This window comes from Cygnus olor, chromosome 11 (genome assembly GCF_009769625.2).
Source record: "Cygnus olor isolate bCygOlo1 chromosome 11, bCygOlo1.pri.v2, whole genome shotgun sequence".
In the NCBI taxonomy this organism is placed as follows: Eukaryota; Metazoa; Chordata; class Aves; order Anseriformes; family Anatidae; genus Cygnus; species Cygnus olor.
Genome location: NC_049179.1, coordinates 4,348,576 through 4,375,001, shown reverse-complemented (window position 1 = coordinate 4,375,001; position 26,426 = coordinate 4,348,576). Strand labels below are relative to the sequence as shown.

The 26,426-nt window shown below is 37.5% G+C and overlaps 1 protein-coding gene across 1 annotated transcript; it reads left to right on the top strand.

Moving 5' to 3' along the window:
- The first annotated feature begins 4 nt into the window (after positions 1 to 4).
- On the top strand, positions 5 to 26,160 carry SLTM (SAFB like transcription modulator). The gene is given in 27 exon segments (XM_040569628.1): positions 5 to 208; positions 954 to 1,041; positions 9,835 to 9,899; positions 10,227 to 10,412; positions 10,847 to 10,894; positions 11,811 to 11,838; positions 13,197 to 13,403; positions 13,406 to 13,664; positions 14,228 to 14,277; positions 16,314 to 16,432; positions 18,000 to 18,149; positions 18,237 to 18,347; positions 18,428 to 18,482; positions 18,485 to 18,558; positions 18,560 to 18,590; positions 18,903 to 18,994; positions 19,219 to 19,382; positions 20,403 to 20,577; positions 21,174 to 21,298; positions 22,287 to 22,457; positions 23,341 to 23,655; positions 24,121 to 24,140; positions 24,143 to 24,220; positions 24,223 to 24,257; positions 25,021 to 25,070; positions 25,072 to 25,179; positions 25,503 to 26,160. Coding segments are annotated over 27 exon segments (3,108 nt in total). The 5' UTR covers positions 5 to 13; the 3' UTR covers positions 25,612 to 26,160.
- Positions 26,161 to 26,426: the final 266 nt, after the last annotated feature.

Sequence of the window (26,426 nt, the reverse complement as noted above, 5' to 3'; positions counted from 1 at the left end):
CAGTCGCCCTAAAATGGCCGCCGCCGCCTCCTCTCCCGCTGCCGCGGGGGCTCCTGCGGCGCCCAGCGCCCTGGCGGCCGCGGCGCCGCCTCCCACCGAGAGCAAGAAGCTGGCGGAGCTGCGGGTCATCGATCTCAAGTCGGAGCTGAAGCGGCGCAACCTGGACATCACCGGCGTGAAGACGGTGCTCATCTCCCGGCTCAAGCAGGTGAGAGGCCGCGGGGGGCGGCCCGCCGCCGACCGGCCCTGCCCGGCCCGACCCGACGAGGGGCCCGGCCCGGGGCCGCGGGGCGACCGGCTCCGGGGGCGGCGTCCCCGGCGGCAGCCCTGGTGCGAGGGGGGCGGGACCGCTGCCTGCCGGCGGAGGGCGAGGGGCTGCGCTGCGCTGCCTGGCCCCGCTCCGCCCGGCAGCCCCGCGGGCACCGCGCCCCGCTCGGCCGCTGGCCTGGGGCGGCGGCTCCTGGCCCGGGCTGCGGAGCGCGGAGGCCGGGCCGGGCCGGCCGGTGGAGCTCGCCCCGCGGCCTTGCGGCCCGCCCGCCTCGTCGGGCAGCCGCCGGGGCGAGCCCCGGGGGTGGTGCCTGCGGTAGGGCTGCTGTGGCGGTGGCTCTCTATTTATTTATTTATTTTTAAATTTCTCCTGTTACTGTCTGGCCATTAATGTCATCGTGTATGTCGTGGTGGCCTTCTAGCGTTGCGATTGCCGAGAGAAGCGTGCTGGTACTCGATAAACTGTCCTTCTCAAAGTGTCACTATAACAGCTTGAACTGTGGCCATTATCTCTGGCCTTTCCTCAGCCTCCCCCAGCTTTAAGTGGAAGATTTAACCTAGAGTGATTCTTAAAGTACTTAATAGTTTCAAAAATACATAATTTGGCTCAGTGACGCTTGCTGAAGTCAAATTGTCTAGCATCCAATTGAACTCAGTTAAAAATTATCCTTTTTTGTCTCATTCAGGCTATTGAAGAGGAAGGAGGTGATCCAGATAATATTGAAATAACTGTTTCAGCTGACACACCCACCAAGAAACCAACTAAAGGCAAAGGTTAAAATCTGTTGATATAGATTATGTATTTAAAAGAGCTTTTTGTTGCATATATCGCCTTTAAGAAGGAGTGTATGATTGTAGCCTGTAGCATGGCTGCAGTTCTGACCTTACTGTTTATTACTTCTGTCACATAACACACCTTGTCTTACTCACGCGCTTTCAGTCACTGCTTCTCTTTCCCCCATCTCTGCTCCCCCCATCACCACCTGTTTCACCTGCTCACTTCCTTCTCCTGCAAACTGCTATGTCTGTCTCTCAGTGTCACACATCTACTTATCCTTGAGTGTGTGGGATGTGTGGAGAAATGTGTTGAGGCTTAAAGGGGTCTTGCAGAGCATAGGGATGCTGGGCATATATGGAAAATGGGTTGGGTAGGTGATGTGTTATGGGGTAGCGGCTGTACAGCCTTCTGACTGGATCTGATCCTGGAGACTTCTGCTGTGTGTGCTCAGACTGTACAGATGGTCTGTGAGATTTTTTTTTTTGGAATATGCTGTGTACTGGGGGTCCTGAGCATGGAGTAGATTCTGAACATAGGCAAAATGGGTGTAGGAACTGCCGTGCAGCCCTGATGCTGGACATGGACGTCAGTGTAGTGACTGAGTATCTGTGCAATGGCAGAGGGAAAATGAAGAGGTTGTTTAGCCATGGGAAAGGACCCAGAGTAGTGATGTTTGTGGTAGGGGTCACAGCCTGAACAGTACTGTGTTGTGCAGATTTATTAACGTACTTTTTACTGAAGTAAGACAAGATTTATAAGTAAGAGTTTCCTGATTATGGTCTGAAGGCTTACTGGGAAATGAAACATCCCGTTAAGAGACTTCAGTTCTTAAGTTGTGAAAAATAACTATTTAGATTTTAAGCTGGTATACTTGGCAATGGTTGTGTTGGCTGTGTTTCCTTATGCATAACTATTCAAAGATATTTTGGGTGGGGAGGGGAACGACTGTTTTCTATTTTTCTGGGGACATCTATAATCTGCAAAGTAATAGTGGGGAAGGAAACCTCTGTTTTATGTATAGCATTCTTCATTGAACATATATGCTAGGTATGTTCATACATATGCTATAGATACCTGTTTTTGAAATGATCAACCTTATAACAGTGTCATTTGTCTTAGGCTGAGTGTTGTGATGGAAATGATTATTAACATTTTTGCCTGGCGTTGTGAATGGGGAATTTATTAATAAAACATATCTGTATAGGAAGTTTGAGTAATAACTCGTCTGTGCTTTTGGCACATGAGAAAAGTGTGAGGAAAATAAGCTACCAATGTGGTTTCATTCTCTGTGGCATTGCTTTATTCCTTATTCTGGCAAAGGTAACTGATGCTGAAGAAAACTACATGGAAGCTAAAAAAGGAAACGCTTCCACAATTTTTAATGTAGAGACCTAAATGGCTGTTTGTTCTGCTGTAATAAATGCTTCCCTTATCTCCTGTTTTTCATCCTCCTATTTTCCAAACTAGATTCATGACATGCATGATGTGTTTGAACTGGCCTCTTCTGTAGTTGTGCTATTTAGCTCCTGCAAAGATAGCTTCCCTACTAGTGATGCTGCTGCCTGAGCCGAGGCTTCATTCAGTAGCTGCGTGCTGCCACCTCTTCTATGGAACTAAATTGTAAGGCTCATGTACAACATGTACAGCGTTGCTACAACTCAAAGCAAAATATGACCTTCATGAAGTTCTTATCAGCTCACTCTGTAAACTTGAGAATTTCTCATTACTTTTCAGATTACAAAAGTCTTATGAGCAAAGTTTGTGCCAAAACTTTGAGAAGTTTATCCAGCATTAATCTTCCAAGCAAGGAACAAGAACAACTCATTAATTTGTCTAGGGAAAATCTTTCTGGGTCTTAATGGATCACTACTAACTGTTCTTTCTGTTAAGTACCTTTGAGCTGGAAAGAAAGGTGTTCCACAGAAGTTCTTTTCTTTCTTTTCAGCTGTCCCTTGTGGTCTTAACTGCTGATTTTGATGTTATTTTCCCCTCTTCCTATCCTTGTTCTTGAAATATGTTACTGGTTACCAAGAGTTATCCCTCTAAACTTGGAAATCTAGCACTTACAAAAATCTGTTCCCAGCCATGTCACTAGGGAACTTTCGAAGGTATGTAGAAGATGCATGCCTATCAACTGGATTTTCTCTTGAAATTAACTATCTTGATTCTCCTTGTACTTGTATATGGTCTTTGCTATGAGTAGTGTTGCGCCCTTTACTGATTTTGCTCACAGATTGCTCCAAGCCTTTTGCTAATGCTTTACACCCCTCTCCCAATAGCTTCAGACTAATTCTAGTGAGTTTTTATTTTAATTATTTTACTGCTGCCTAGCAGTAAAATAAATGACGCTACCAGTTCTATAGCATTTTTTCATGCTATCACTGCTGTACAAAGGAAGGTAGGAATACTAGATATTTGTTGGAGTTACAAAGAAAATACAGCCTCAGAAAAGGCCAAGCAGTGGGAGTAATAGATAAAGCTTTTCTCAGCAGACAGGGAGAGGTGAATGGGGGGCGAGGAAGGAGATTTCATCATGAGAATCAATCATGTCAGGTGGCCATCAGTTTTAGATCTGAATGATGCCAGTTCTACTGCATCTCTTAAGATCTGTGGAAACAGCGAGGTGGCTAATTTCATAGCAGTGTCACAAAAACTTAATTTAGAACATTGATGCAGGTTGAGTTGGGAGGAAGGGGAGGGTACTCTATTTGTTTTCCCTCTCGTTGCATCCTTGTGTGTGTTGACAAAAATGGACAAGAATAGGTATGAAGCTAAGATTGAGACTTAGTTTTGCAGGACAGCATTTTTTAACATCTCGATAAATTGATTTATCAGCTGAGTGTATACTGTAGATTTTTACTAGATTATGACAAGCTTTTGACATTGATGGTACTAAACCAGCCTTTTACGAGACGGGGAAGAAACGGCTATAAAAGTTACTATGAATAGAAGAATAAGGTCTTAATTAAACTGACTTGAATATAGACTTTCTTCTACAAACAGTACCTCACCAGTTCTGCAGCATGTGATACTGTATGGGGGGGGGGGGGGGGGGGGGGGGGGGGGGCGGAAAGGAGTTTTATTTAAAACAGAGCATTTACAGACCTGCCAACATGTAGATAAAACACATGGAGCTGTGTGGATCCACTCATGAGGGAAGTGTGCTGTTAGAAGTTTTTCCATCAAGACTCCTACTTGCAGAAGGAATCTGTAATGCAAGCAAAATCCTTGATCAATTCTATATTTAAAGTTAGTCAAAATAACACTTCTTACCTGAAGCTAATTTAACTATGTGGAGTAAAGAAGAGATGCAGAACAACTAATTAAAAGAGCTATGTAGGTGAGATTGGCTGGCTTTGACAATTCAAGTTTGATAGCTTGAAATTGAATAAATACTAGGTGTTCCATCGAACCAACTTTAATTGCCTCAGTTGTGCCTCCACTCCCTGGAACTTAGCAGCTGCTAAGAAAAATTCATTTTTGTAAAAATATGGCAGTTTTTAAAAAAGATGTTCTTTTCAAGCTTGAACGTTCTGTTGCTTATTCTAAAATTTAGAGCAAGTTACTGCTAGTATTAAATCTTCTTCTTAAAGTTTGTGATATGAACGTTCCTTTGAAGTATGTGCAATCAAAAATATGGTAGCATTTTATTGATACATTGTAATGTGGTGATTGAAAATTACTTTTCTGCCAAGTTTTGCATTTAGTGCAGATGAAGAACAGATTTTGGACTAAGCAATTTTAACTTCGGAGTATTAATGTGGGCAAAGATGTTTTCTGATGCTTTTCAAGTTTCTAAGGCCACTTAGTCACCTATTATTTTGCAGCTTTAGCCTCCTCCTGGTTTACATCTATTTCCAACTTGACAATACTGACTCTCAGATGAAATGTTGACACCTGACAGTGTCTAGCTTGTACTATTGCCTGAATAATTTTGATTTCTTTGTTAAACCTGTTAAGTGACTAAAAGAACCAAGTAAGGTTGTTAGCCTTTAAAAGGAAACTGGAGTGAGGAAAATGATCTGTTGCGATGTCATCTGTCCCTCAGAAATATTAAAATCATTGTTTTAGCAAACTGTCCATTATTTCTTCTCCTGTTAAAGGTGTTAACGTCTGCTACTGTAATTTTGTGGTTAGACTTCTGAAACACTGCAGAGTGTGATGAAGTGTGCCCAGCAGTAGATCAGAATTCTCTGGCCCAGTGAACCAGCATTGGAAAGGACAGGGACTGTAAACTGCATTTTAACTGTTTGTTACATATGTGATGTAATCTGCTGGGTGCTAGTACAAATGTCTTAATTCTAATCTTGAATAACCCGATTTTTTTCTAAATAAATATTTTTAGAGTACTTTTTCCAAATTAGTCATCTTCCTGAGCTTTGCTGACCTGCTTTTATTATTGTTTTTTTATGTATTTATTGAGGCAAACAAGTAGCTTGTTTGACCTTGCTGGCAGGTTCTGTTGATCTGTTTCACAGTTGCTGAATAAAGTAGTACAGACTGAAAAGTGACCTCTCCAAATGCTCTTTTGGGGGGCTTGCCCTTGCACACAGCGCTGCTGCAGTGTCAGCTAATTAAGCCTGTTAGGTTTGTTAAGACAGACATGACTTGCAATACTACTTTGTGAGTCAATTAATTTATTTTTTTTCTAGGTATCTGAGTGGTGGTGCATTCAATCAATCAAAGTATTTCTGCAAACTTTGAAGTATTTCTGTCAATATTAAACCAACTGTTGAGACCCTCCTTTCTCCCAAGTATTTTACTCAAGATAAAGTACATCATAAGGAAATAATAAATGCAGTTCTGTTCTCCTCTTTTGAGGAAACATGTACTTAAATTATTTGTAAAGAGAACTTTCCTTTGGAGGTAGAATTCTTGTCTTTTATTCAGTAAGTGATATATAGAAAATAATCTTTCTTTGGGGAATGGAATTCTTACGCTAAAATACCTGAACTCAGTTTTGATCTGATGATTAGAAACTGAAGATATTGTAAGTTGCAATCAACACCTGAAAAATAGCACACAGCCTTACTCTTAGAAAAGCTTTGCATAGGTGGTTTCAATGTTAGAAAGTTGTTTCCATCACTTGAGTTGGGATACATCAGCCTTACTGAAGTGAGATATAAATAGTATAGAAGTCTTACCTACAGCTTTTTATCTGCTCTTGGAAAACTTGTTAGGAAAAACTAATCTTGCTAAATACTTCCTAAGTAACTTCATTAAGGTGCAAGTGAGTGATATCTCTAATGAGCTGCCCTAGGAAGCATTATGAATGTTTAATCGTATGATTAGAAATGATGGCAAATGTTATGAGCAACTTGGTGATTATCTAGAGAATATCTGGTTTTGCAAAGTGCATCCTTTCTTAAAAAAAAGACTAAATGAGCAACAGCGGTATTGTGCAGAAGCTATAGAAAACTTAAATATTCTTGGTACCCATTTAAGAATACAGTAATGTAACAGGGTGACGTTTGTTAATGTTATGTTATGGCAAGTGGTCCTATTCAAGTTGCAGCAGCTGTGGGCCTCTAATGTTATAAGGAGTTTATTCCATTGTAAGGGTTGTCTTTCCCCATCTTTCTCTTTACTTCCTGTCCCATGTTTTTAATGATTCTTTAGCATCAGCTATGAGAGAACCTTGTTGCAGGTTCACCAGGAATACCGGAGGAGATGCAATCACTAATTCTTCCAAAACTTGGTGATGAGTGTCACTCTACTTCTGCATGAGATGCAGGTTTCTAGTTTGAGTTGTCTGGAATAAACTGTTAGATAATTCTAATGGATAACTGTTGGGTAGTTTCAGTTCCCTGTGTAGAGGACAGTGAATGGATATGATGAACTTATGCTACTGTAAGACTTGTAAATGAGAAAGTAAACCTGCATAATATTAAACCAACGCTTCAAAGATGTTTCAAATCTTCTACTTACCTCTAAGGAGGTTACCCATTCTCTATGTAAATACTCTTGCAATTTCATGGTGTGTAGCAATTGCCATAGCCAGAAAAGTGATTGAGCGCAGCTTATAAGAGTACCAACACATCAAGGTAAATTAGCATTTGTGTTGTTAGCTCAGGGACCCAGGTTTGTGGTGAGTACTGTTTACAACACTGACACTTCCAATAGCCACTGCATGGATAACCTGTACACATGAGAAATTTTGTTGTGTTGCAAGCTTGTGTGACTTGAGACCCACTGCACCTGTTGTCTGCAGAAGACCCAGCTATTCTGACCGTAGTTGTTAACATACCTTTTAATCCCAGTTATCTTCCTCAAAGTGAGACTGGTCTCGAGTATGTTCACAAATACTACCAGTTTCTGGAAAATGTTTGTTGTAATCTCACAGTAGTTATGCGGAAATGAGAGCCAAGTAAATGAGAGTCCATTGTGAATGAGTATCAGTGTAGAAAAGTCTTGAATTTTCATCGATGCAGGGGTGGTATGGTTTTTCTTTTTTTTGGTTTAGCAAGTTACTGTCACTAACAAACCTATACCAACATCTGAAAACTATTTGTATCATACCTTTGAAGTACTGTGATGCTAACCAGGTCAAAGTAACCTGAAACACAGAACTAGCAGGGAAAGTAAGCTTCCTACCACTTTCTGGCTAGAAGCTGCAAAGCAAAGGTCATTATTCAGGTTTTCTTATGTCTTTGAATACCTCTGATACTCAGAGCAAACTGGGCTTTTATTGCAAAGGTAGACTAATGAAAACATATATGCCTGTCTCGTTTACTCTAGCAGAACGTAAAAAGTACAGAGGGCTTCTTTATGCAAAGGTATAACTTCCCTTTGATGAGGACATGACAGCTAGAGAACTGCATTTTATTGACATTGCAGAATGACGGGACTTACTTGAGGCAGCTGTGTCAATTGTTTTTTTTCTATTCCCTCTGAAGTTCACCTGCCAAATTTCCTCAGACAAAACAAGTGAATTAAAGTAGTTTTCAGAACAGCACATGCTAGCTAGTTACTAAATGTCCAGCATCTGCTGTGTGTATTTGCTTATCTGTGTATGCCTCTCTGGATATGAGATGCAGGAAGAACTTGGACTTTGAAGTTTAAGAAACTGAAGAACTGAAATGAGAGGGTTGAAACAGCAGAAAATCCATGCTGTTTCACTGCTTTCTTCTTACATTGAAGATATCTGTGGTTATAGATTCTGTTGCAGAATGCTGAAATGTTAATACAAAGTTTGGGTTAGTCTGTCTTTCAAACATCAGGTGTGAAGCATATCAAAAACTGTCCTTTCTAATATAAGTCCACAACTCTTTTTGAGGGAAGCCAAGCTTCCCTAAGTATACCTCTGCTGCTGGGTTTTTACTCCAAAATCTCACAAATCCATTGCATTCCACATATAAAATGGGAATGTGTTGTTGGTTCTCCTGTGCGTTTAGATCTGAACTTTCTCATGTTTTGCAATCAAAGACTTCTGCAGTGTATCTTTTCCTGGAGACTAGTGCATTTCTGACCTCATAATGCAAAATGGTGTATACAGGAGTACTGTCAGTTTTCCCTTTCAGTGAAAAAAGGGAAAACAATTGGAGTCAAAGTAGAAAGAAAACAGTCTCTCTTTTTTCATCCTGTAGTATAGCAGTTTCTAACTTTGAAATGTAATTTAAGAGCTGTGTGCGAAAGACTACGAAAAATTAATTGTTGACTAAAAAAAAAGACTATTCCAAGTCACAGAAATGTGCATACTACATCAAACTTCAGCTTGGGTTTTCCTTTTCTATTCCTTCAGAGTATAAAATTGATAATTTAGCATTTGTTTGAAGATGAAGCGATGAGCAGAGAGATGAGGTCAAAAACTAAAGCATTAAGTGCTGATCCTGACTGCCATCTCATTTATGTCTTGAATTGATACTGAGTTTCAACAGAAAATACTAAAGCTCCTTCCCAGCTGAACTGCTTTTTCACCGTGAGCTAATGAAAATTGTCACGTAGGCTGATCTTTGATAAAATGGAAACAGAATGCTCTAAAAAGGGCTTGTTTGTATGGATATATTATATCTAGTCCTCTTTGGCCTTACTTTTGCAGAGGGTTAAGGAAATGCAATGGGTTCCAAAGGGAACTCTGTCTAGTCATCTCCGCTGAGCCATATTTATTAGGAAAAAAGCATGTGTGCACTGGAAGAGCAGAATTCTTTGGTGGAACATGCCCTCCGTACACTAAAGAATTTGTAGAAAAGCCAGTACTTGATCTGACTCAGTTCTGCTGCTAGTTCCCTCTAGTGATGAAAAACATGGAAAATGGAGGCTTGTAGAAGCTGTGGACTTCACATGCTTGTAGATACTCAAAAACATAGATAGATAAAACCCTGAGCAATCTGATCATAATTTGGAAGTTAGCGTTCTTTGGAGCCTGAGGCTGGGCAGACCTTCTGAGGTCCCTTCTAACCTAAATTTTGTGCTGCTAATTATCCTATAAAGAGTGGCCTTTCCAAAATCTTAGTTATAAAGTATAGTTTAGCTCCAGCAATTCTAGAAATACACACTGTCATGTTCTCTTCAATTTCATCTCTGAAAGTAGAAGAGTTGATAGTAAAATCACTAACTTGGATGTAACTGCTTGTTTATGAAACAGCATTGATTGTTCATATTAGCTCATGTGATGTTTTTTTCTCCCCACCTCAAAAACACTACACTTTGGGAGGGTTATATAATAGTGAACAGTTCAGATATTCTAGAGGATGTAGAGAATATAAACTGTAGTCCAGCACATAATCAGTATTGGAAGAAAGCCTGCTCTGCTTAGCAGCTTTCATAGTTAGCATATCCTGTCATTTCAGGTAAAAAGCAGGAAGCTGATGAATCAACTGGTGATGCTTCAGTTGAAGAAGATTCCTTTGTCAAGGTAATAAAAGTATGTATTTTTTTCCAAAAAAATGCAGAATATTCCAGTTGCTATTTAAGTTCAATGTTTGGCTTTATTTCAAAAAAAAAAAAAAAAAAAACAACCTCCGTTTTCTCTGGGCTATTTACATGGAAATCTGGATCATTGTTTTTTATTGTGTTCAGAGCTGTCATGCTGAAGTGTGGTGAAGGTGTGGGATTTTTTTGAAGCATACTAAGTTCTTATTATGGCTGTGATACAGTATTTTGCAAAAACAGCAATTCTGGCAGTGATTCTTTCAGAATATAGCTAATACTCATACCAAATATTTGTTGTTCACATCAAAAGGAAAGTGAATTGGAGACTCAAGATGCAAGTGATCAAGACGGAAATGATGAATTAAAGGACTTTAAAGAATCTGTTGAAGATGAGAACTTGAATTCTAAAGAACTCCCATCTGCAGAAAAGAAAAGATACCACAACTTGGAGCCAGCAGAGACAACAGAAGATGTAGAAAAGGATTCTGAAAGTCAGGTACTCTTGTATTTTATGTGCATCTTTATCAGCAAAATGCTTATTTTCTTGTCTGTACTAATGGGAAGTCAAGAACTAGTTTTTCTGCTTGTCTTGCTTGCTTATCTCCAGAAGATAATGTGTTAGTTCTTTTTTCCTGTTTTTCTTGGCCTATATCTGAATAGTCCTGAAACAAATGTGGTATTAGTTGATAAAACCGTACCACAGTCCACAATTGAGTTCCCAAAGGGTTCTTTTCCCTTTTATTAATAATGACATACATAATCTGAACACTGAACTCTAAGATGCAAGTTAGGAAAAGCACTCATTGATGTTCACTTGATTTTACACTTGAGTGTAAAATGTTTTCTGAATTAATTGAATTTCTTAACTCTGAATGTTTTTAAAGTATGTTACAAATAGCTTGCTTAGCAAGTGCTTTTATGTTTTCATAGGAAAATGAAGGTCAAGACATAGAAGATTACACTTTTCCAAGTGTCCATGTAAGTTCCAATCATTTGTATAAGCTGATTTTCATATCAGTTAATTCGGAAAAGATCATTTTACACTTGCTTTCTGTTCCAGTTTGCATCTTACAGTCAGATACTGCTTACCTTTATTGTATTACGTTATAGAAAGCTTTTTTAATAAGAAAAAGTGCGTGTAAATGCAAACTCCTGTCTACGATTTAGGAGTGTTCAGTGCATAGACTTAGTAAGGTATATTTTTTTAAACTCTCTTAAAAATACTTCAAAGGGCTGTGACAAATGATAACAAGTATATAGCCAATTATATCCAGCCTTCTAGATACACATCTACAACTTCTGTTTTAACTTTCTAACTTGACCTTTGGAGAATGTTTTTGTTAATACTAACTTTGTAACATCTTTAAGATCAGAATTCATTCTGCGTTGCATAGAAACTGACATCTGAAAAGGGACAGATTAGTAGTGTTAATGATAAATAAATACGTTAGAATAGCTGTTTCATTTAGAAATAGTTAATGAAGGAAGTCTACCTAGTTTCAGACTTCTCAAACTAGGTGTTTCTTCTTTTTTTTTTTCAAAAGCTAATGATGGAGTGCTTGCATTTTGTTGAAAGTAGTACTCAGTGTAACATCTGTTCTGGAGGTTTTAGCAGGATAAGGGACAGTTTAGAAACATCTTGTTAAGGGAAGGTGGTGTCCAGAGGGAAAAAACAGCTACACGTTGCAACCGATTGCAAGTATTGTAGATAAATACCAGTGAAGTTTAGTACAAATTTTCAGTGATTTGAAAAGGTTGGTTTTATTATCTTTTGGAAATGTTTTTATAGTTCATTAATTTAGCTTCGTATGATAGAAGTTCTATGGAAATATGAACTGTTCTACTTTAAGTTCTAAAATAGAAGACATTTAGTCTTGACTTCCTTTTCTTGCAGGATGGTGAAGATGAAGAAAATGAGAAAGGTATGTTTGAAGTTTAATAGAGTTTGAGGTCTTTAGCCTGGTAGACCAAGCAATTTTCTCTTGTAACTTTGTCTGTTTACTAATAGTAGTCTTCTCTCAAGTACTAAGTATCAGTTGTCTCCTTATTAAGTTCAGCACCTGGAATTATTGCAGTCATTGGGTTTATTTCGCTCTTAAGAGTTACTTACTTTTAAGAGCTGATTACAGTACTTATCAGTTACTGTGGTGGATGTATAAGATAGTTGTAATACTATGAATCTTAACTGAATAAAAAAACATAGTATTCAAGGACTCTGATTTTAATATACGGTAAGTCTTGATGCAATGCTTCCAACTTGCACTGCAGTAACTGATGTTTACTTGAGTGGAAATGATACGTTCTTACACTGAACTGAGCACCCAACATATGTATGGACCATCATATGCTTGAGTTAACTGTCACTTGGAAATACCGGTTGTATATAGAACGGTAAAACAAGTATTTGGAAACCTTTGGAGTGGCTACTTTTTTTTAAGCTGTGCTCATTAGTGAAACTATGAAACTATAGAAGGAATATAATGCATTTGGGCAAACAGACTTTCTGGACAGAAGTCTTAAGGATTCTACATATTGTGGACTAGAAAGGACATGGAACACCATCACTTTATGCAAGATGGAATAAACACTGAAGTTACAGAATAAAACTACAGACTCCTTGTTTACGAGGGACCTACAACTGAAGTATCTCTTCAGTGCAAACCCAAGAATTGTTGGAGATGCCAGTGTGGGACTGAGATGGAAAATCTGTTCAGTGGATGAAGACTGAGAACCCTTCGTCTACGAACTCTGGATTAAAGGTCGATCCTCCATCTTCTGTAGCAACCTTGTACAGCTAACTTGACTGCCAAACAACTCATGGAAAGGAAAAGCCTAAGAAAACCAGTATGGAAGACTGACTGAAATTCTCCAAGACTGTAACTCTTTGGATTTGGGAAGTCTGGAAGTCTTAAAACCAGGAAGATTCAAAGATGGATTAATCCAAACTGTGAGCATCCAAAGCAACTATTTTCTGACGACATGCTAAATCCTAAACTGGAAAATGGATACTTCTTATGAAGAACGGGTATCTCCAGGATGGAACCATATTCTGACTCCTAATGTTTTGGTATTTGTCTCTAGAAAATGTGTTTTGCCATGAAGAATAAGTGATCCTGGGTAAAGGATTTATATTTGTGTTAATACACCTTGTGTTTTTTTCCTAACCTTCCATCAGTGCTAATAACTGGCTTTGTATTTTCTAGGTCCTATTCTAGCTTATGCATATGAAATTGTTTAAACTTCTTGTTTTGCCATATTTATTCCTGTTAAATCCTCTTAGATAAAGCAGGTTCTGGTGATGGTACACAAGAAGTATCTAAACCTCTTCCTTCAGAAGAAAGCCTAGCTGAGGCTGATCACACGGCTCACGAAGAGATGGAAGCTAACACCTCTGTGAAAGAAGCTGAGGATGATAACATATCGGTTACAATCCAGGCTGAAGATGCCATCACTCTGGATTTTGATGGTGATGACCTCCTAGAAACAGGTAAAATGTGAAAATTACAGATTCTGAAGCAAGTAAGCCAAAGGACGGGCAGGATACCATTTCACAGAGCCTGGAGAAGGAAAGCAAGGACTATGAGATGACTGAGAACCATAAAGATGGTAAGAAGGAAGACTGCGTGAAGGGTGATCCTGTCAAGAAGGAAGCCAGAGAAAGTTCAAAGAAAGCAGAATCTGGAGACAAAGAAAAGGATACTTTGAAGAAAGGTCCCTCGTCTACTGGGGCCTCTGGTCAAGCAAAGAGGTTTGTTTTTCTATGTCAGTTCTTTACGATACTGAGTACCAGCATTCAATAAGAATCACTCTACATTAAGGGGGTAGCAGCAAGAATCTTATAATTAGTATCCTATGCTCCTGCCTATAGATTTTTTTGACCGCCATAAGTTACTTTTTAAAATTCAAGATCTTCGTATAGACACTATGTCCTACTGTGATTGCATTGTCGAATTGTCAGCATTTATTTATTTTTGTTCAATTGACGAGTATTTTTAAATGTCCTTGTGATGATGGTAATGAACAGCTATCAGTTCTAAGGAACCACAAATGAAGTCAAGTCCCCGTCCTGAAATCTGGAGAAGAGTGCCATATATCCACTGAATAGAGTTGTCAGAAAATCTAGATCTTCAGGCATCCTGGGGAAAATCATGTGCAGAATCCATAAGGGAATCATTGTTCAATATACAGTCTAGCCCTTTTATTTTTATTTTTTGAAATGTTATCTTGTCTATTAGTATTAGTAGTATAAAATGCAATGCTTACAAATTCTGTGTTTTCAATTTTCTTCTGATTTTAAATTTGCTTCTCTAGCTCCACTAAGGAATCTAAAGAAAGCAAGACAACATCAAAGGATGATAAAGGTAACTATTGCAAGCTAGGGTAGTATTGCCTTGGAGTAAATGCCTTCCTATTGAGAACTTCCTTGCCATGCACTAAAATGGCTTATATAATTGAACTCATTTGTCTGGAGTAAATTATGCTGGAGGTGCAGTAGTCACTAGCTCTGTGTGTGTTTGTATTTCTCCTTATATTGGATTTCTTATAAAATTTTATTCTAAGGACTCTATGGAAAACATTCTTTTATTTCAAAACATTACTGTAAGCAAATTCTACTTAACATCTCCCAGGTGTTTTAGTGAGAATTTAGTATAATTTTCAAATATGCCTATTCAACATAAACCTAAATGGTTGTGTGTATATATATACACAGAAAAAATGCAAAAAACACTTGCAAATACTTAAACATAACACCAACAAAATTACTTACATAGACTAATTCTAGCTCACTTCTAAATAAAATGAACTGTCAACTACAATATAACAGCTAGCATGCTAGCTAACAAAATTGCACTTGTGGCTATTTAGTATGTTAAAGTTGGAAGCTATTTGTATACATTAAAGTTTCCTTCTGTTACCATAAACTTGGTGTTATGATGTAAAAATTCAGAGTGGAGCTCCAGTGTGTGTTAATGTCAACAGTTATACCATGTCTCAGAGCCAAATAAATACTCTTTGTCTCTCCTTATTCTGCCTATTAGCTCTCTGCCAAAAATCTTCGTCACAATCTGTAGCATATCACAATGGATAAATAGAACTCTACCTGATAAATGAATTTTTGAGGGCAAATCTGTGTGACAGACATAACTGTCTTCTGTAGATGTCTGTCTGTTCATGATAGTTATATACTTGAAGCTAAATAAAGATACAGCAAATCCATTTTCATGTTATGGGTGGCAAATACAATAATTGTAATAGTAACTATCATAAGGCTGTCTTAAAATACATATGCAAAGCCAGTATAGTGGCTATTTAAGGATATTCTAAGCATATTGCAGTTTATCAAGATAATTAGGATTATCAAAATAACTATTGGGATAATCCTAGATGAAAATAATGGTGGGTTTGTTGCCTTTTGCTTTTAATTAACCGATGCATTGAAGGAGAACCACCTGTTAACAAGGTGGTTAAATTATCTTTTAAAGACTACGTACTACCAGGTTTTTCCAACTGCTTAACTGGAGCTCTAGTTCTGGTCTTGCCAGTATGACTAGCTATAATTTACCTTAATCAGACAGTTCAAACATTGAACAGCAAACAACAAGAAACTGAGCAAAATAATACAATAGATGTTGAGAACACCTATACATGACTTCCTTGAGTTCTTAGTTCTGTGTTGCTACAGAAATGGCAAATACATGTAAGTGGTGTTGTTTTTTGTGTTGCTGTCTGGTGTTTTTGTATTGTTGGCTTGTATGGGTGTTTTTTAAAGATTTAATGTAAAGATTTAATGTTTTTCCTGCTTTTATTAGTATTTTCCTAGTATGTGTGAAATCATATTTGGTGGGCTACATCCAGCAGTACTTCTAAAAAGCTGCTCTGGATGGAGGGCAGATGCTTCATGAAGTTGTGGAAATCGGGCACATTCTGGGGCTAGGAAAAATAAGCTATAATGAGGATTAACTGTCTCCTCTGTGTTTACCTTTCAGTTGTCTCTCTAATATACTAGTGTAAAAACATACTGATGAAGTATTAATGTTGGGCACTAAAAAAATCTTTTCCTTTTTGGATAGAAGTTATTTAATAAGAATCAAAAGTTGAAGCTAAATTTACATATCTAAATGAGGTGTAAAGCATGTTTTAAACAGAGGACTGTATGATTTTCTAGTTCTGTCTTCTGGGTATGTTAGCCAAGCTGTTGGTCTCAATACATGGGTGAATGAATTAAATCTTATGGCGTATATTTTTTTATATAGAAGTCTTTTCAAGAAAGGTAACCGGATAAACAGTTACTTAAAGGTAACAGGCTAAGTTTCTCTTTTCAGCAACAGTTTAGTTCAATATTGATAATACCTTTTGTTTCCTTAATTTTTTGGCTGTTTTGCAAAACTTGTTTCAGGAAGTGCAAGCAGTGTTAGTGGTAGCAGTGGAAGTTCAACTAGAAACCTGTGGGTTAGCGGACTCTCTTCCAACACAAAAGCTGCTGACTTGAAAAATCTCTTTGGCAAATATGGAAAGGTATTCCATGTGGTGTGATATTGTGTGTTGTGTGCGTCTCCTCCCCCATCCCTCCTCTAATTCAGATACAGAAATTAAGTATTTATTCATTTAAACACAAGTGAGTTGAAATGTCTAACCAGTGTAATCAAAAAAAAAAAAACAATACCTTCAGCACCTAAACTAAGAGTTTGTGCTTACAGGAAGAACCATAAGTTAACTTTGTATGAAAATTGTCTTCATTTTGAGGTAAGATAGAAAATAATGTCACTAATACGACTGGTCAGGACTGGCTTTGAGCTTAACTTGTTGATTTTTTTATTTTGGAAAATAAATAATGATGGCCATGTTCTTTTGCAACAGCTATATATAACCATTAGTGTAAGATAATTTGCCAGTAGGTAAAATTGCAAAATAAGCAGTCTTTATAGCATCTGCTGCACTGGGAAACCTTTTTTTAAAAAAAAGTGTTCTGAGGGCTTCTGAATGATAAAAAAAAAAAAAAGGTAAAAAATGATAGCTTTTAATGTCTGTTCTTTCAAGGAGTCTTTTAATATTTTTATGAGCTTTGTTACATGTTGCTTAAACCAACTTATTTTTCCTGGATTTTGGTTTGGTTTAACATGGGAATTGCATAGAACACTGAAAAATCCATATAAGCTGAGCATTCTTCTGAAAACAGTTGTTTTCTCCTTGCTCAAAGGAGTTACTGTTAACTGTGTGAATTCATAGCACCTGTGTAAACTTGTGCAGTTATAATGTTGTTTTTCTTTGGGACTAGTTAGAAACTTCACACTGTGGCTAATAAGTATGTGTACTGATTATTGGAAATCTGATTTTCCTAATAAATTAAGGAGGTGTTTTTATTTAATGCCTTCACAGGTATTGAAACCTGAGAGTATATTTTGTTAAAATTTCTAATTTTTTGTCTGCTTTTGCTGTAGAGGTGCTTGGCAGCACCTGTATTTACTTACATTCCTTATTTAAATAAATTGGTAAATACTTAATGTCTAAATGACTATACCATTGCAGGCTGCTAGAAAGATTAAATACTTGCATTAGAGCAAGACTAGATCAAAAGATTAGCTCCAGAAGTTAAAGAAATTCTAACAGGGAGCAGCAACACGAGGCTTAATGCTTTGTCAAGATGCAGGTGTCAAAGAGCTGTTTGCTGAAACTGCTTAACTGACACATTTGCTAGCTGCCTCTGAAGAATTTTCTGCCTTAAATTACTGCATAATAATGCTTATACCTTCCTGTGATTAATTGGCAGCAGCTGACTTTTTTTGAGGGTGTTCATCCATCAGAGATGAACCATCAAATTTAGATCAGTGGTGTTTTTGTGAATAATTTTTGATGGTAATGTGTGTGAGGCTCTTATTGGTCAAAACATGATGTAAGCATTAATTTGCCATGACTTGAAAATTTTTAAAAAGGTGAACTATGCTTTTAAAAATTTGCAGCATCACTCCTAGTAGAGTGTAGGTTTTTGTTTTATATATAAACTAGGGTAAAAAATATTATTGGAATCATCTCTTCCTTATTATAAATGTATGTCTAAAAACCTAAATTTCACCTGTTTATGCAGGTACTTGGTGCAAAGGTGGTCACAAATGCACGAAGCCCAGGGGCAAAGTGTTACGGCATAGTAACCATGTCTTCAAGTACGGAAGTGGCTAGATGTATTGCACACCTTCATCGAACAGAGCTGCATGGACAACAAATTTCTGTTGAGAAAGTAGGTTTAATAAGATGCAAACTTCCTAGAATAGACCATCTTATGCAAGAATCTGTACTAACTTTTTTGTTCTTGGAAAAAATGTAGGTGAAAGGTGATCCCTCCAAAAAGGAGCTGAAGAAGGAAAGTGATGAGAAATCTGGTTCAGGTAGAAGCACGGGAGATAAGAAAACTGCATCAAGTGATAAAGCCAGCAAGTAAGAACTTCTTATGTGTCTTTTGAAGTTGTGAAAATCCTTTAAGTTGAATCTTCCTCATTGTGTTTCTGTATCTCTCCTAACAAGAACTCCATCAACCAAAAAAGAAGAAAGAAATCTGAAAAATCTGAAAAAAAAGTAAAGAAGCCAAGAAAACAGAAGGTAAAGATGAGAAGAATGATAATGGAGCAAGTGGCCCTAATCAAGAATCCACTAAAAAAAACTGAAGAAAAGAAAAGAATAAGTATGCAATATAGCCATGTTTCCTCCTATTGAATCTGTGTGTCTGACTTATTTTGGGGGCATGTTCCTGCTCTTAGTGGAAGCAAAGCAATTAAATGCCTGGCTTTTTTAGACTCCAGTAACTTCTATTATATCTGATGTGAAAGCTTCCATATTTTATATTACTACTTAACTACAGACGTGCTGGTATGCTTCTGCCAGTAACAGTCTGGTTTAGAGATTCATAAATTTCACCAAAGAAAAATCTGTAGTAGGCAAATGGAGATACGTGTTTTTTTAAACCTCTCCTCCTTTTTTCTTCCCCCTTCACTAGGTGGTAAAAGCCCAGGTCAAGTTGTAGTTCTAGACCAAACAAAAGGAGACCAAGGCCACACTAGGACAGTTAGAAGGGGAAGATCTGAAAAAGTAAGTATCTATAGATTTGATAGAATCCTTATTTGAATTGAAGCTACCATACTGTTGATATCTGTACTGTGATGGGTCAATAAACTATCGCAAACTGCTAAGCATAGATAGAAGCTCTATGTGCTTTGGGATAGATAAGTAGTTAATGATATTTGAACATAGCATCCAGAAATCTCCCTAAGGAATGAGACTTCTGAAATAACCATTGTAATCTCTATCTATAGCCACAGATATTGAGGAACAAAGAGCGTATTATTCAAGATAAAGTGAAATTCAGGGAATACAGGGGTAGAAAGGATATCTTGCCTTTTGAAAAGATGAAGGAACAGAGATTGCGAGAACACATGGTTCGATTGGAAAGAATACGACGAGCTGTTGAACTCCGAAGGTAGTAATTCAACTTTTTGCTAAAGGCTTTTTTACACATTAATTAATCAGATACTATATTTAGAAATCTAATTAGAATGTGTTCTGTCAAGCCTTTTACTCAGATGTTAAAGTCTGGGACTCTACCTAACAATATCTTTATACAAATTAACTGACTCCAAAATTTGCTTAATCTTTTAATAGCCACATGTGTGTACACGCATAGCTTAGTGTTTGTTAGAGGGGGTGTTACTGCATGCTAGTTTGCTTTTTGAAAATACGAGAAGTTGAATAGGAGATGTGGCCAAAAATGATTTTTAGAGAATTATTGTATGCCTAAATGACAAATCAAGCACAATACCATCTTGTCTCTACGTAAAAGGACTAAATAGTTGGTCTCTTCTATTTGTCTCACTTTATATGGCCAAAATCTTGCAAAGGATAAAGTGACTTGTTGTTGACTGGATTTCCCTAAACAAAGGAACTCCCAGCAGGCATAAATTTTATAGTAGAAAATGCCTTTCCTGCTTCTTGTAAGCTGTTCTATAGGAAGTGGGAAGAAGAAAGCCAAATCAAGTTGTTCACATGTATACCTAACCTGTGCAAGTCAGAATTATGAATGAATATTGACAATGTTATTTTGTCTTTATTTTTGGACAGAAAGCAGTAAGTAAACTTTTGTTAGCTTGAAGCGGGCAAGAGCTAAAATAGAAAGTATTTTAAAGATCCAAATCATATTCTTTGCTAGACTGTTATCTGGTGGATAATAAACACAGCAGTATGAATCCAGCACAAAAAATAAAATAAGAATGATGATTCTTGACATAAACTTTTCTAGTATCAGTTGTCTGCTTAAATGGCTCTGCAGAATATGCTAAGGACAGTTTGGCTACTTGGGGCTAGAAGGCTTATTAATACCAGGGCTTCTCTTAATAGTCTTCTCTCAAATAGTTTGTCAATGTCTACCTGAGGTGATGTTAGTTTTGGATGAGAATTATTTTCAGATGAGTTTCTGCTACCTCCTTTGCTTTTTCTTTTTCAGGCGAAGAGAAATTGCGGAGAGGGAGCGTCGTGAGAGAGAACGTATACGAATAATGCATGAACGAGAAGAATGCTTGCAGAGGGAAAGAGAACGATTAGAAATTGAAAGGCAAAAACTAGAGAGGGAAAGGATGGAACGTGAGCGTTTGGAAAGAGAGCGTGTTCGTATCGAACAGGTATTGCATTATATAGTCAAAAAGTACAAATATGCCTATCATAATGGACTATAACCCAGTTTGCACTTGCTATGAATTTCTTTTCACCCTTCCACCCAGCCTTAAAAGAACCAATGTAAAAAAACAATTCACAATGTAAAACAACAACCGTAGTCTTTTATCTTGTTTAACTTGTAAATTGATGGCAAGTTCTTGCTACTGATTATACAGTAGCTGTATGTGTCTGTCACAAACACTGATACTGAAATTCACTAGGTCATTGTCCATACTAGTCTTAAGTAACTTCACTGTTTTTTTTCTAGAGAACAGTGGCAGAGCGAACTTAATGAGATGCATTTCTGGGCAGTGAACACATTAGCAACATAAGGAAGCACCTGGAGATTTTTATACCTAATAGCCAATAGCTTTTCCAGATATAAAGAGGAAGAACACTTCCTCTTTAAAGAAGTGTTCCTTATGCTCTTTAATGTGGATGATATATATCAGACAGCCTCTAGCAGAAAACTATCAAGTATTAGGTCTGTATGCTTGCTATCTGTTTTACAGGTTTCCCTAGTAAGAGCTTGTGTTTGTGTTTTTTCACCCTTTCATGGTAGGAACGTCGAAAAGAAGCGGAGCGTATTGCTCGTGAAAGGGAAGAACTTCGTCGACAACAGCAACAACTTCGTTATGAACAGGAAAAGAGGAATTCTTTGAAACGTCCACGTGATGTAGATCACAGGTAATCTAATTCTCCAACCTTGTTTTAGAGTAAAAACAAACAGCCTAGTAAAAACAAACAGCTACAGCCTTCATGTCAACCTGAAAAAGGTGTTTGTGCCTGAAATGAATCTCCTAGAAGACTGAATTTCTGGTACATTTTTTACATTAGGCTATGCCAAGTATGAAACAGGGGTTTTGAATAAGAGAAGCAATACCATAATAATTCTTCCTGTACCAAAAGAGCATAATGTAATTGTGTGCATTTGCTGAGAAAAGCTGTTCATTCTCCTTAAATGGTTGAAACGTCTAGTTTCCACTTCATAAAGAATTCACATATCTGGTAAATTAATGGTTCAGAGTCAATGTGATGGCTTAATTTTTACTGAAGCCGATGACATCTATCGTTTGATGTTTGAGTCACATGGCTGAGATGTTAGCCATAAAATTTACCTAAGAGGTACAGTGGAATGTAAGTGTAAGTTCTCATGGTAGAGACAGTAGCAGAACACTAATATTTCTTCATTAGGGGAGTAAAGACAGCTTCATTTGTATACATTTCAGTATCTTGCATTCTCATCATAAAGACTGTACCTGCGTATTTCTAATTAACAAGGCCGTGACACTTCCCATACTGTTCTTTCTTGAGAACACTGTTCTGAATTTTTTGCTTCTCTAGAAGGCTGCTTTGAAGGCAAAATCTTGCATGGATTCAGTTTGCATGGATGGGGCATAAAATGTTTTTTTTCTTAAACTGCCCAAGACAGTATACTGTGGCATAGATTTTTATTACTGCTTATGATACTAACTTTTAATTTGCAGACCAGAGTGGGGGGAGGGGATTCTTAAATGATTTTGTTCACTATTTAAAGAGTGACTGACTGTTAGAGGCTTTTCATGGGTTAAATACATGTCTTTAAAGCAGACAAGTAACTGGTAACTTGAACCGTTTTGTTAGGCCGTGATTTGGATATATGTAACTGATAAGGATTCATTTGCTTCTCTTAAAGGAGAGATGATCCTTACTGGAATGAGAATAAGAAGATGGCTCTTGATACAGATGCACGTTTTAGTCATGGTTCAGATTACAGTCACCAGCAGAACAGGTTTAATGATTTTGATCACAGAGAACGGGGACGATATCCAGAAGGTTCTTCCGTTCCATCATCTTCTTTTGATAGGTAAGTTTAAGTAATAGGGCAGGTATTTACCTGCCAACATCTCTCTTGATTTCACTTTTTACTACTCAAAATTTAAAGTCGTGCTAAAAGTTTTATGCAATAAATGCATAGAATTGCAATAGAATTGCAGTAGTGTCCTGAAATGATTTTGGGACTTGCCCTTTATAGCATAAAATCTAATCTGCTTTTCTCTGGCGACATCAAATTAGCTGACTGGTGGTCTTTTTTTCATGACACTTCAAAAAGAAATTTTGCAATTACTCCTCCTTCAGTGTCTAGTCGTAAGTGGGTTCCAATGGATTAGATCTGTTGTGCTTGGTAAATTCATCTTAAGAAATAAGGCTAAAAGCAACTGACCTAATGAGAATTAAGATGACTTGCATGAGTCACACTGGCTAGAGTCTGTGCAACTCTGCAGTAGATACTGACTTCAGAACCAACTTAATGTTTCCATTAAATATTTCCAATAACCAGTTAATTTAAGACCACATATAGCTGTGACTTCTGTACTTCAACTTTTATGCTGCAATGTACATGAAATATTTTCTAGCTGACTTAAGAAATAGAAATCTAGCATTCCCTATGCTTCATACTAGGAAGGTAAAAGGGAGGTCCTGCATTTGTTGAAATATTCTTGCTAAAACTAAGCAGACAAATCCATTAAAAAAGTTATGCTGGATTTAAGGACTCAAGCTCAAAAGGACAACTGTAAAAATACATACAACTTGGTGTGGGAAGGGCCTTGAGATATATACCACATAGGTTCACATTCAAAAATACTGTTAATACTTACAAATATTTTCTAACCCTTGTGCTTAGATGTATGGAGAAATGCGAGTAATGGGAAACAATCAAATTACTTTTTCCTACTTTAACAACTTAGGCGAGAACGTTTTGTAAATCAAGGTGAAGCAAAGAAGACTCGCCCAACAGCCCGAAGAGAAGAGCCAGGGTTTGAGAGATATCCTAAGAACTTCAGTGACTCTAGAAGAAACGAACCACCACAACCAAGAAGTGAACTTCGAGATACAGACAGACGGGAAGTGCGAGGAGACAGAGATGAAAGAAGAACAGTGATAATTCATGACAGACCTGAAATACCACATGGTCGACATCCAAGAGAGACTGGTTCAAATCCACCTAGGCAAACAAATTGGAAGAGTGAGGGAAGCATAAGCACAGATAAACGGGATGGCAGGTGAGCTTGCTGGATAACAAAGAAGTTACCGACAGTACTGATTCTTGTAGAATCTATCCATAGTAATAATTCCTCAGGAACTGATGTGTAAAGAGAACAGATCCCATCCTAAAGAGTGGCAAAGTCACCTTCCAGAAAGATTAGGAAAAAACTGTGTGTCAGCTGTCAAGTATGCTACACCTCATTTATAAACTTGATGGTGACTCCCAGCAATTTATTCCTAATTATGCATGGCAACATATAGTAAGGAGGCTATCTATGTAAGACTGCTGATGTAAACTAATAGATGCAAGCTTTAATTATTTAAAGAGCTATATCGATTTAAAAGAATGCTTCTAAGAAGCTAACTGCAAGTTGCTAGGAAACTAAAACCACAAGTCTATATGTAAAGTCTATATGTACTATGATTTGGTACCAATTCTACTATACTGAAACCAGAATTTCTGATGAAAGCAATTTTTACAGAGGTGAGAGGCCAGACCGATCAGAAGAGAAGTGTCTGGACATGTGAGAGGTGCACCTCCTGGTAGCCGTAGCAGTGCTTCTGGGTATGGAGGCAGGGAAGGAGGAGCGTGATGGGAGAAAGAGGAGGTGGAGGACAAGTAAGTCACTTTATTCTGTTTTATTCTGTTTGTGGCTGGAGAATACAAAATAATACTGGAAAAATAAGCTGACCATATTCTATGATTCTACATAGCATCACATAAATCATAACAAGCATTCTGACTAATTTCAAGTTACTTTTCTTATTTTAAAGGGTGCATGTGTTTTGCTTTTTTTAATAAGCTAATAAATCTGCAGAAAACAGTACTTATGTCAAGCATCTTTAAGGTGGAGCAGAACAATAGGTGAATGAGTTGCTGATCAGACTTCTAACTTGTCATTCTAGCTTTTGGGGTCTTAATCTTACAGTGCATGTTACTTCTAGTGCAGCTTGTCACTGTAAGCTATAGTATACTACTCACTGGAAAAAACGTTCTGCATCACTTGTTTTTAAAGCCTACAGACTAAATGCTCCATGCTACTAGATCCTGAAGCATTTAATTTTTTTTCCTCTTTGTGTGTATATATATATATATGGAATGTGCTTGTCAGTGGATTGAGATTAGCACAGAACTGGCAGTAAAGTATGAGCTCACAGAACTTCACTCCCTGGACACCCATGCACTCGTTACTGCAAAATTGTTCCATTTTATTATCTAGAGTTATTTTAACAAGACTTCTCATGGATTGGGTAGCTGCTTACAGACTGAAGTCTTAAAAACTACTTGATTCTTGAATAGTATTAATGGAGACCTTTATTGAAAAGCTCACTTTGTGTTTGATAATGAAAAATGCCTTTCTGAAAATTAATTTTCTTGCTAGCACTATAACGAGGACAGACATGTTGTTGAACGCCATAGTCGTGAAACTGGACCCAAGGAAAGAATGGCATGGACCTAGTTCTCAAGGAAGTGGGTATCATGACACAAGGAGAATGGGAGATGGCCGTGGAGGAGGTGGCATGATGTCTCCACACACAAGGTACAGAAAATATTCCTTCTCACTCCCTCTGATCCCTCAAAGCTCTTGTTATGTTTAGGAAGTGCAGTAATCTCAGTACAATCAGCGTTACTTTCTGTGGATAGCTTGCCTGCTGTATATCATATGTAATCCATCTTTCCATGCCAGCCTTGGTTCCACAGTTTCTGTATTGCTAGTGGTAGTGCTGTTAAAGCCTTTCCTTGTGTGGTTTCAAGTCTTTTGAGACTTGAGTTTAACAGTTAGATAATACAATAAATGTTTTTACCTGTATGCCCAGAGTATAGATACTTTTGATAACTTTTTTTTGAAACCTTTGTTTCCAGTAACTCTTCACCAATTAATAGAGTTGTACAGATCACAGGGAATTCCATGCAGAGGGGAAGTGGCTCAGGATTTAAGCCGTTTAAAGGTGGACCTCCACGAAGATTCTAAGATCTACAGCTGCTTGGTTTCAAGATAACTTATTGAAATCTCTTGTAAACTTTCTTTGATTAAAAACAGGAAATCTTGTCTGGAAGTCCTGGTTAAATTTTTTTAATTTAACATGATTACTTTCCTCTCAATTTTGGAGGCATTTTAATAGTTACGTTGTAATTTTGGATAGTTTTGTGTATCTTTGATAAGCATTTTCCTTGAGGCACTACAGCTGTATAAAAAACAAATTGGAACCAAAATATTTGTTAATCCTGTACAAAAAGAATAGTTTGCAGCTGTGTGCTAGTAGTTTGATTTACCAACATTAGCTCTGTGGTGTCATGCTTTAAAGTTAGCTACTTATCACACCATCATACACAACTATAACCTCCATTTTGAAGGTTATCCAGGCTATTCTCTCTGCTTTCTAATTTGTAGAGAAATAAGATTGTTCTTTCATTACCGGGTATTATGTAACCTATTTTTGCAGAAGGTACTGTTACATTGAGTGCATTTATGTGTATTCTTGCAAATGTATTCTTTGAAATAAACCTTCATATTGCTGTATAGCTTCTAGTAAGTCTCTGAAAGAGTCTTTTGGGAAGGAAGAGAATATTAAACTGACATGTTAGTATAGCAAATCAAAAAAAGTATTGACAAAGCCTTCTGAATAGCATGAGTGTTTAAAGTTCTCAAACCATTCTGTTGTAATGAAGACATTGTCAAGCTGCAGCTGTACTATATCATAACAATTTAGTTTCTAATTGGCAAAAAAAGCTTTACAAAAGATATTTTACTTATCCTTAAAGCGTGCCTATTTTTAAATGGAGATC